We start from the raw sequence: 11,464 nt of genomic DNA, 5'->3' as shown, positions 1-11,464 counted from the left end.
TTTTTTTTTTTTAAGATTTTATTTGTCAGAGAGAGAGAGAGCACAGGCAGGGGGGGAATAGCAGGCAGAGGGAGAAGCAGGCTCCCCGCTGAGCAAGGAGCCCAATGTGGGGCTCGATCCCAGGACCCTGGGATCATGACCTGAGCCGAAGGCAGACACTCAACCAACTGAGCCACCCAGGCATCCCTTGAAAACAATTTTAATGATTTATCATGATGTGAGTAACTTGAGGTCTTCAGCATTTATTAGAATGTAAGACATACTGCTTGGGTAGGGTGGGGGATACAAAGAAGTTTAGTCTGTGAACGGTTACTTAGTGCCTATGAGAGAGACATAGTGCTAGGCCTAGCAGTTCATGTGGTCCTAGCTCTCAAGAAGCACAGGTCACAGACAATGATAATACAGTGAGGTACATGCTATGATCAAGGCATGCAGAGGGTGCCGTGGGGCACATGCAAAAGTGTTTAACCTCAAAGGGCTTGCACGATAACATGCAAGGCCACAAAGACATAAAAATATTAATAATTTGAGATACAATAGGCTAATGGCCATATAAGTGGGACAGATGAAAAGTAGCAAAGGAGTTCAGTGGAGAGTGATCTGTGAGAGATGGAATGGATAAGTTACCAACTCCTCAGAAGGAGCAAAAAGACAGGGGTGGGGTGGGGTGGTTCTTTAATTAGATCCCACAGGAGGTACAGAATTCAGACAAAGAGATGGGAGGGAAGACCAGATGTAAAATTATGTGAACAGGGGTGCCTGGCTGGCTCAGTTGGGAGAAGCACATGACTCTTGATCTTGGGGTTGTAAGTTTGAGCCCCTCAATGGGTGCAGAGATTATTAAAAGCAAACAAACTTTAAAAAAATTAAATGAACAAAGGGGCAATGTCAAGAATGGGTAGGAAGTGGTTTTGTGCAGCAAAGTAATATAATAGCAAGCCTGAGGATGCTATTTTTTGGAGGGCCTGCTTACAAGGTTGGCCCTCAGCATCTAGGAACTTGGATTTTGAGTTTTCCCCCTTTCCTAACTGATAAGGATGGTTTGGTTTACTGTGTCTAGTCTGTGCAAAAATGAGGTTTATGCCTAGCATCTGCTTTCCTTCTGAGAGTCTGGAATTTTGGTGCTTGCTAGGCAGAGTACCCAATAAAAACCTTGGGCTTTCGGGGGGCTGGCTCAGTCCATGTGACTCTTGATTTCAGGGTCATGAGTTCAATCCCCATGTTGGGTGTGGAACCTATTTAAAAAAATAAAATAGAGGGTGCCTGGGTGGCTCAGTTGGTTAAGTGACTGCCTTCGGCTCAGGTCATGATCCTGGAGTCCCGGGATCGAGTCCCGCATCGGGCTCCCTACTCGGCAGGGAGTCTGCTTCTCCCTCTGACCCTCCTCCCTCTCATGCTCTCTGTCTCAAATAAATAAATAAAATCTTGAAAAAAAAAAAATAAAGAAAAAAAATAAATAAAATAGGGGCGCCTCAGTGGCTCAGTGGGTTAAACGTCTGCTTTCGGCTCCAGTCATGATCCCAGGGTCTTGGGATCGAGCCCCATATTGGGCTCCCTGCTCAGTGGGTACCCTGCTTCTCCCTTTCCCACTCCCCCTGCTTGTGCTCCTCTCTCTCTCCCCCAAATAAATAAAATCTTTAAAAAGATAAAATATTTTTTTAAGGATTTATTTATTTGAGAGAGAGGAGTGCGTGCCAGAGTAGGGGGAGAGACAGAGGGAAAGAGAGAGAATCCTCAAGCAGATTCCCCACTGAGCATGGAGCCCGATGCGGGGCTCAATTCTAGGACTGAGATCATGACCTGAGCCCAAATCAAGAGTTGGCCCCTTAACCGACTGAGCCACCCAGGTACCCTAAAATAAAATCCTTAAGAACAAAATGGAACAAAACAAAGCAAAACAAAACAAAAAACCACCTTGGACTTTCAGTTCCTAATGGGTTGCCCCGGGCAGAAACACTGCACATTACATTTTTCATTGCTGGAGAAGGAACATGCCTGGTGTAGCCCCCCTCACAGGAAGGAGGGAAGACAAGGAAGACTGTGCATGGATTTTTTCCCAGATTCCTAGTGGTGTCTTTTTCCCTTGCTGATTCTATTATGTATCCTTCCACTGTAACAAACCTTAGCCTTAATATGCCTTATATGTTGAGTCCTTCCTAATGAACCTCCAAATGTGGGGGTACCCTTGGGGGGACCCCAACACATGGTTGTTAAAATTTGGGGAGTAACTGGCCCCTTGAGAACTTGATTAAATCTACAGATTAAAACGCCTACTTATGCGTGCATGCACGTGCATACACACACACACAGACACACTATTCTATATGGTGTGCAGAAGAGTGCATTCTGGGTGCTACCATGATGGTCTGGGGGTAAGGATATGGTGGGTCTCATGATGGTAGTAAGAATAAAAGACACCAAAAGACAGACTAAAAACAAAATTGTGATGGTAAATGGAAAAGAAAACAGGACTGATTAAATTTTCAAGCCTAGAAGAATGAGCAAAAGAAAAAAATCTGAAGAGGGGCTTGATTTGGGGAAAGATGTGTTGATTTAAGATAATAGTGGGACATCTATAGCAGTTGTTTTATTTTCAAGTCTGTAGCTATAGCAGTTTAAAGAAACGGTTGCAAAATCTTTGACACTCCTCTCACTGAGAGCTGGAGGTGTATGTTCCCTCCCCTTAAATCTGGATGGGCCCGTGATTCACTTGTAACCAACATAATGTGGCACAAGTGACACTGTATGATTTCTAAGACTAGGTCAGAAAATGTGTGTCAGCTTCTTCCTCGCTTGCGGAGACACTCCTTCTGAAGCTCTGAGCTGCCAAGTAAGAAATCCAGCCACCCTAACACTGTCATGCTGAGAGGAAGCCCAGGCTACACGGAGAGGACACACATAAGTGTTCTGGTCAACAGCCTCAATTGAGAATCAATGCCAATTGCCAGGTAAGTGAGTGAAAATACCTCTAGATCAGAGGCTGGCAAATTTTTCTGAAATGGCCAGATACTAAGTATTATAGATTTTGCAGGTCATACAGTCTCTATTGCAACTATAATATAACTACTGTTACAGGGACAAAACAGCCCTAGATAACAGATAAATGAATGGATGTTTTTGTGTTCTGTAACATTCCTGCTCTAGATGATTCTAGTCCCAAATGCCAGGTCTTCTCAGGTGAAGCTCAGACTTCAAGGAAGAGACAAACCACACCTGTAATGCTCTGTCCTCATCCCTCACTGGTGAACAGAACAAAAAGTTTGTTTAAAGTCACTAGAATAAGGGGCGCCTGGGTGGCTCAGTCGGTTAAGCGTCTGCCTTCGGCTCAGGTCATGATCCCAGGGTCCTGGGATCGAGCCCCGCATCAGGCTCCCTGTTCGGCGGGAAGCCTGCTTCTCCTTCTCCCTCTCCCACTCCCCCTGCTTGTGTTCCCTCTCTTGCTGTGTCTCTATCAAATAAATCAATAAAATCTTTAAAAAAAAAAAAAAGTCACTAGAATAAAATCCAATACAGCTATTTATTATGTCCAACAAGCACTCAGAGATATGGAATTAAAGCTTAGGAGAGAGGCAGCATAGTACAAATAATGGGTCAGCAAACTTTCTCTGTGAAAGGCAGATAATAAATATTTTTGGCTTTGTGAATCCATATAGTCTCTGTTGCAGTGACTCAAGCAACTCAACTCTACTGCCACTGGTATTATGAAAGCAGACAAAGAATGAAGGAGCGTGGCTGTGTTCTAATAATACTTTACAAGAACAGGCAGTGGGCTAGATTTGATCCGAGGACCAGTTTGCCAACCCCTGGTATAGAGGAAAAAATAAAGCCTTTACAAGAAGACCCTGGTTCAAAAATCCCATCTCTGCTACTTACGAGGTTGAACTAGTCTCAACTTCCTGGACCCTCAACGTTCCTTATCTGTCAAAATAGAGTGAACAATACCTACTTTGCCGGATCATTTAAATGCATGACATGAAATAAGCACACAGATTATAGTTTAGTATTTTTCTAAGTTTAGAATTAAAAACAAAGAGTAAAATTTTCTATGTGAAGGTGACTGTTAAGGTCGTAAGGACAAAGTTTCTTAGAAAGTAAATCAGGGCTCCTGGGTAGCTCAGTCAGTTAAGTGTCCAACTCTTGATTTTGGCTCAGGTCATGATCTCAGGGTCTTGAGATTGAGCCCTGCATAGGGCTCTGTGCTCAGAAAGGAGTCTGCTTGAGATTCTCTCTCTCAAATAAATAAATCTTAAAAAAAAGTAAATCAAGCACAGGATTTAACCTGGGGGTACAAAAAGAAAACAGAGAAATGAAGGAAAACAGAATCTAAGAAAAAGTACCTAGAGAAATGAAAGTAGAATGAGAAAGAATGAGTAGAAAGAGAAAAGTCAAGAGGATACAATTCTAAGATAAGAATCATCAGCGGTGGTACTGTCTCCAAAAGGCTTCCCTTTTGTTTAAAGCTAATCTCTCCATTGTGCTCCTTATAAAATCCTGTCCTCTTACTTCCAAAATCTTGCCTTATCAGATAATCTCCTTCTCTCTCTCTCACACACATACACACACTCCATTTTCATTATTCATGGCAGTTAGGTTCTACAAAGTCACTGTGGACACCGAATTAGTGAATAGTGGAATACTGAACTGCTGCTCTTAGGGGAAATACAGGGTTAGGTTCCCACCTACCTACAGAGACATTTTTATCAACTGAGCAGTATATAACCTTGTTCTGTATTTCTGTTTAAAGACACTTTAATACATATAGTTGATTCATTAATGTTGAATTCATGACCAACAGCACTGTAATTCATGCCTGAATGATGTTTATCTAATATGTTTTTCCCTGTAAGGCATATTACAACCTTCTTGCACTTAAGAATACAAACCAGCACTTTAGCGTTATGCTTGGGGACAATTTTAAACAGTGAAATCACCAACAAGAAGCACAGGAATGCAAAAAACATAGCACTAAATCAACTCCAAGAAGGGTACTTGTTTACAAGGTAAGAGCTAAAACAAGAAGGTAGAGCTTTGCTGGGAATGTGTACATTGGGTGACTCAATTTCCTCTATTCTATACGTCCATGAACGACTTCAAAAGCAACATGAGTATTATTTTGGGGAATACAAATCATTTTAGAAAGTAGGCAAATCTGCAACTTGAAATGTACAAAATAATGAGGATCAACTGTGTGTATGTATATATGTGTATACATGTGTGTGTATTCTTCCCCTTAAAGACAGAGGAAGCCTGGTTATATTGTATGCCAAGAGGGAGGAAAAACAAAGGCAATTAATGAGCATGCACTGTAAGTAAGGAAAAGACTACCCTGGAAGAAATGGTAGCATAGCTGAACTTAACATGAATTTGCTCCTTGGTGAGTTACAGACACAGACTATACCAGGTGGAGTTGTCACACAAAGTAAACTTTATTTGCAGCAAATAAGATGGGGGTAAGTGGAGATGGGGGTGTGGTGAGTCCGTTCCTTTTATTTAGGGTTAGGATGAATATTCAGAAAGGGGAGCTTTATCATCGCCTGTAAAAGTGGGCATAAGGTTGCGCAGACGTACTTTGAAAACTTGCCTATAATGCATCTTATGTTATGTTAATGAAGCCTGTGCTCCAACTAGGGCAGAGGCTTTAACATTATAAAGAAGCAGAGGTAACTGTAGGATAAGGGTAAAGGGGCTATGCACAGGCTCTGAAGCGGGAATAAACTGGGTGGGGCTTGGGATCATTATCTCAAGCAAGGAATGCAGGACCTTGTTTACTTCTGAAACAGCACTGGGAGTTTTACCACTGATTTGCCTCTGATAAGGTTAGGCTATTTCCTGGCCTGGTAGACACTGTTAGTTTTGCATTCCCTTTGTTCCCTTAAAATCCTTAACTATTGAGGTTGTTTTTTTTTTTTTTTTTTTGGTGGGTTAATTCTGACACCTCCTGGGAAGTTTTGCAAGAAGTGAGCTTAGGGTGCCTGGGTAGTTCACTCCGTTGAGAGTCCTCTTGATGTGGACCGGGTTCATGGTCTCAGGGTTGTGAGGTCAGACTCTGTGCTCAGCTGGGAGTCGGCTTGAGAGCCTCTCTCTCCCTCTGCCCCTCTTCTCCCCCACCCCCTGCACACTCTCCCTCAAATAGATAAAGTTTTTATTTTTGGGCGCCTGGGTGGCTCAGTTGGTTAAGCGACTGCCTTCGGCTCAGGTCATGATCCTGGAGTCCCTGGATCGGGTCCCGCATCGGGCTCCCTGCTCGGCAGGGAGTCTGCTTCTCCCTCTCCCACTCCCCGTTTGTGTTCCCTCTCTCGCTGTGTCTTTCTCTGTCAAATAAATAAAATCTTTAAAAAAAAAAAAAGATAAAGTTTTTATTTTTAAAGATTTCCATTTATCTAAGAGAGAGAGCGCGTGCGTGCGAGGAGCAGGAGTGGGGGGGAGGGGCAGAGGGAGAGGGAGAAGCAGACTCCCCACTGAGCAGGGAGCCTGACTTGGGGCTGGATCCCAGGACCCAGAGGTCATGACTCCAGCTGAAGGCAGATGCCCAACCAACTAAGCCACCCAGGTGCCCCAATAAATAAAATCTTTAAAAAAAAAAAAGTGTGCTTAGGCAAGCAAAGCCAGTAGGACACAGATCACAGAAAATAGCTGGGGGCCTAAAATGACTTCTCTTGCGTCATGAAAGCTATGTCTCATCTTTCTTTTTCTGGGGACCCCCCTAACTATTTCTGTTTAAAGTAGGGTAGAGAATGTAAATCCAAGTGTTAATCTCATGTGAGATAGGAGGAAGAGAAAGAATGTACAGGGCTTTTGGGGCGCCTGGGTGGCTCAACTGGTCTTGATTTTGGCTCAGGTTGAAAACTCTTGAGTTGTGAGATCAAATGCTTTGGGCTCTGTGATCAGCAGGGAGTTTGCTTGAGATTCTCTCCCTCTGCCCCTCCCCACACTAATGCACACGTGTGTTTGCTCTGTCTTTTGAAATAAATCTTAAAACAAAACGAAGAAAAACAGCTTTTGTGAATCCTCTCTTCAAGAATCAAATGTGCCTTCCAAGCAGAAGAGCCCCCTATCCAAAGCATAAATGAGATAACAGTATAGAATGGTCATTTAAATGATCTCTGATCAGGAATTTGCAAAACAACAATACTCTAAATTTGACATTCTCAACATGCAATTTGACAACCCTTCCCCACCACCAAGATCTAACAGGGAGAAAGGGGGGTATGCTGCTGGCATCTGGTGGGTAGAGGCCAGTAATGCTGCTAAACATTCTGCAATGCACAGGACAGCATCCCATCCAAAATGTCAAGAGTGCCAAGGTTGAGAAATCCTACCTTCCAAATCCCACTGATCATCACCTTTAATGTTAGTGTGTTCACTGGACAATTCTAAGCCAAACCCAAACACGAGGCTGCCCCCTAATGGGAACAATAAGTAGAAAATGGCTGAGAAGCCAAAATACTGAAAATATTGCTCAATATTAGTCATCTTTTCCTTCTACCCTTTTGGACTTGTGACCAGAACAGCTGGTAGAGCTGGGGTAGATAAATGAAAGAGGAAGTAATTTGCAAATAGTGGTTTCAAATGCAAATGCTGCAATCTATACACATGTGCTGGCCACTGATACATATTAATGATCAGCTTAAATGATTCTAATTTTGTTTTACAACTTACAGGTTTGAGACAAATGTAACCTTATTTATCAAAATTAGGAAACCCCAGCAATCTTAACAAAATTTATTAGCGATGTGGAGTCAAAATACTACATTAGTAAATTCATACCACTGATGGAAAGGGAGGGAAGCTATGTTTGCTAGGAGCTCCACCTTCTCCATTCCTAGTTCCAGGAAGCATCCACTGGAGTGGTTACGGAAAGTGGTCTGGACCTCAGTCCCAGCTCTGTCCCCTCACTTACTGGGTAACCTAAGACAAGTCACAATATCTCTACACTTCTGTCTTTACATCTGTTAAACAAATTTTTCTTCCAGCTAACATTCATTCTATAATTCTAAAGACGTGATATAGAGAGAACCAAGGCTAAAAAAGGCACATACATTTAATCCGTCTCTCTTTTCACTTCAATTAGGCCTTCTTTTGAAACACGTTTTATTATTCTTTTCCAGTTAAGGTTCCCCATGATACTTGTTTATTTTGATTTCCCTCTCATTAAAAAGGTTTTTAGTTTCAACAGGGAAGGATGCACTCAGTAAAAACAGCTCAAGAATAAACTATTTCATGTATATGGCTTCATTCAACCAAAAAGATCGTGTTATTTGGTATGCTTATTTCAAATAATATAGAAATGAACCTTGACTACAATATTATCACAAGAATTCTGATAAGTAGCAGGGGTACAACTGACTTTATAAAGTGATTTAAGTATTACAGATCAAACAGAATAAAAATCCAGGATGGAAACAATCATGATTTTTAATAACCTACCAAGGGCATTTAAAATGCTTAAGATACGGAGGGGCGCCTTGGTAGCACAGTCAGTTGAGCATCTGACTCTTGGTTTCAGCTGGGGTCCTGATCTCAGGGTCCTGGGATCAAGCCCCATCAGGCTCCTCGCTCAGTGTGGAGTCCGCTTGGGATTCTCTCTCTCTCCTTCTGCCTCTGCCCCTCCCGCTTGTGCTGTCTCTCTAAAATAAATACAGTCTTGGGGCGTCTGGGTGGCTCAGTCGTTAAGCATCTGCCTTCGGCTCAGGTCATGATCCCAGGGTCTTCGGATCGAGCCCCGCATCAGGCTCCCTGCTCTGCGGGGAGCCTGCTTCTCCCTCTCCCACTCGCCCTGCTTGTGTTCCCTCTCTCGTTGTGTCTCTCTGTCAAATAAATAAAATCTTAAATAAAATAAATACACTCTTAAGATAAATAAAATGCTTAAGACATGGAGAAACCATTCATTTCTGGAATTAAGCATTTTATTTACTGCATACTAGCACTGGTGCTCACGTGCATGCACACACGCCCACACACACATTCAGGAGATAAAGAACCAGAACATGATTATGAACTACTGGTCACTCCAACACTACAGAGGTAAATACTATAGAAACAATGAGTGCAAGTGAACTTCAGACAACCAAACCAACCGCATCTGTTCCTAGCTTCAGTAAAAGACAAACATAAACAGAAGCAGAAAAAAATAGAAACTTCATGTTAAGAAACCCAGAGGTGTTTCAGATTAGCTCGTCGTAATCCTGCTCTAGGCCTAGAGATTCTGGTTCATCTGGCCTGGTAAGGGGCAGGAAATCTTTTTTTTTTAAGATACTCAAATGACCCTGATGATCGGTGAGGTTTGAAAGATGCGGTCTTAAGCGTATTCAAATAGGGGGGCTCAAATAAATTTGGCATGCATTCCGATGAACCCTGAAATGAGCCCGAAGAACACTGCATCATCGTGTTTCCCCCCCCCCCAAAGATTTTATTTATTTATTTGACAGAGATAGCGAGAGAGGGAACACAAGCAAGGGAAGGGGCAGAGGGAGAGGCAGGATCCCCGCTGAGCGGGGAGCCCGATGCGGGGCTCGATCCCAGAACGCTGGGATCATGACCTGAACCGAAGGCAGACGCCCAACGACTGAGCCATCCAGGCACCCCACGGCATCATCTTCTAAGATGAGAAGATACCGATCAAACTTCTCTTTGCAGTGAGGTCCGGAGTGGTTCTCAACGGGGGGTCAGAACCCGTGAGCAGAGGTTGAGCGCGCGCCAAACCCGACCCAAGTGGATGAGCATTCCCTGCGGGCCCAGAAGCCGGCCCGGCACAGACACCAGCGGTTACCTTCTCAAAGTGCAGTCGCGACAGAAGCACTGGGCTGTTGGACTGAGGGCTCTTGTTGTACGAGGGGCAGTACTTGTCGGGGTCCTTCCACTCGGGGAGCCGCTGCCGGCCCTGCCGGTCCCGATAGGCGCAAACTCGGGCCAGCACATCTTTAGGCAGGTGACAGGAGGTGCGCCCGCACATGCTCCCGCGCGGCCCGGCACAGCCTGGAGACGAGAGCACGGCGGGGCGGTCGCGCTAGCTCACGGTCTCCCCGCCGCCAGCTCGTGCCAGCCTCGCCGAGACCGGATACACTGCGGGAAGGCGGCCCGCCCCGAGGCGCCATTCTTCAGCTCAGCCGGCGGCCGAGAGAGGCACGGGGGCGAGCTGCGGTCATTGCTGGAGCAGCACGCCCTGCCTCCGCCGGACCCTTTCCGGTCCGCCTACTCTCCTCCCCCACCCTCGGGGCACCGACTGCGGGCGGGGGGAGAGGCTCCCGCCCGCTAACCTCCAGGACTGCAGCCTGCGCCGCCAGGAGGCCGGCTCTCCGGGCGGGAACTCGACCTGCTCCCTAGGGCCAGGGCCCCCGCCGCCCCTCACGTCCACCTCGGCCGGGCCGCCCGCCCGCCCCCGCCTCACCTCACCTCACCTCACGTCCACCTCGGCCCGGCCGTCCGCCCGCCTCGCCTCACGTAACTCAGCTCGCCCCAGTCCCCCTCCACCCCGCCGCCAACTCCGCCTCACTTCACGTCCACCTCCGCCCTGCAGCCCACGACGCTCTCCTACCGCAGGCTCTTACACCCTGCGGGCCCGCGCTCTGGCGTCAGGCCCCGCCCCCAGCGCGGTCGGCCCCGCCCCCAAGTGGCGGGAGGTTCCCGCGGCGTCCCGCGCGCCCTGGAATCTGAATCAAAAGACCCCAAGGGAAGGCTATGACCCGGAGCCCCGCTCTCCTCCATCTTCGCCCTTCCCCCTGCGGGGTCCGCTCCGAGAGCTAGCCGCAAGAACGGGCTGGGGCCGGCTCACCCTCGCGGCGCTGGCAGAGACCCTCGATGTGTCCCAGGGAGCGTGAGGTGCCCTTGTTTGTATAGCGAGAGCCAGGACTAGGGCACCGGGTAGTTGTAGGGATAACAGGAAACATTCTCTTTACTTCGCAGTGAGGCTAACCGCCTCAGAGTTTTGGGCCAAAAATTGAGAAACAATCAGGAAAACGGCCATGAATCACACATCACTCTCATACTTCAGTGGGCACCAGAATGTGACTTTCCAGGGCCTTCACCTACTTCCCCAACCCCAAATCTGAATTTCTAAGGGTGAGGCCTAGATTTTTTAAAGAACAGGCTTTGCAGGCCTATTTCGGCCATGAAATTAGCAAAGCCACCTGGCTTTAGTTTAACAGCAGCTGAGGGGGCCTCTGAGCCTGCTCCCTTGGGACATAAACCAAGGATTTCTGCATCTTCAGCCAACAGAGTGCTCTCTAAGGGCTGTTCTTCCCCTCTAGGCATTCACTGAATTGGGTGCAGGCAAACCTCAGTGCACATGCTAGGAAACGCCCAAATAATCCACCCAAACCCTCTGAGGGCTCCATTCATCACCTAGAGAAGGAGGGCGATGGTGAGGATGCAAGAACAGGCACATGACCTCAGTGACTGCTGTCATGACCTGCACTGCCCCTGTTCTGGGGCTTGGAGAGGAGTGGGAGTGGTCTGACCTCAAGTA

The 11,464-nt window shown here is 46.3% G+C and overlaps 2 protein-coding genes across 4 annotated transcripts in view; one reads left to right on the top strand and one right to left on the bottom strand.

Annotated features, from left to right (window-relative positions):
- The window catches only part of HMCES (5-hydroxymethylcytosine binding, ES cell specific), a 21,382-nt gene extending 11,407 nt beyond the window's left edge, over positions 1–9,975 (bottom strand). The window contains exon 1 of the mRNA XM_081802567.1: positions 9,770–9,975. Coding sequence (XP_081658693.1) covers positions 9,770–9,952 — 183 coding nt within the window. The 5' untranslated portion in view covers positions 9,953–9,975. The remainder of the gene's footprint in view (positions 1–9,769) is intronic.
- Positions 1–11,464, top strand: part of RAB43 (RAB43, member RAS oncogene family) — a 353,030-nt gene that overhangs the window by 101,395 nt on the left and 240,171 nt on the right. The gene's annotated exons all lie outside the window — the stretch shown is intronic.

The sequence above is a fragment of the Leptonychotes weddellii genome, chromosome 1 (genome assembly GCF_054177405.1).
Source record: "Leptonychotes weddellii isolate Sample4059 chromosome 1, ASM5417740v2, whole genome shotgun sequence".
NCBI lineage: Eukaryota > Metazoa > Chordata > Mammalia > Carnivora > Phocidae > Leptonychotes > Leptonychotes weddellii.
The sequence above is the reverse complement of the archived record's forward strand: the minus strand, read 5'-3'. Positions and strand labels throughout refer to the sequence as shown.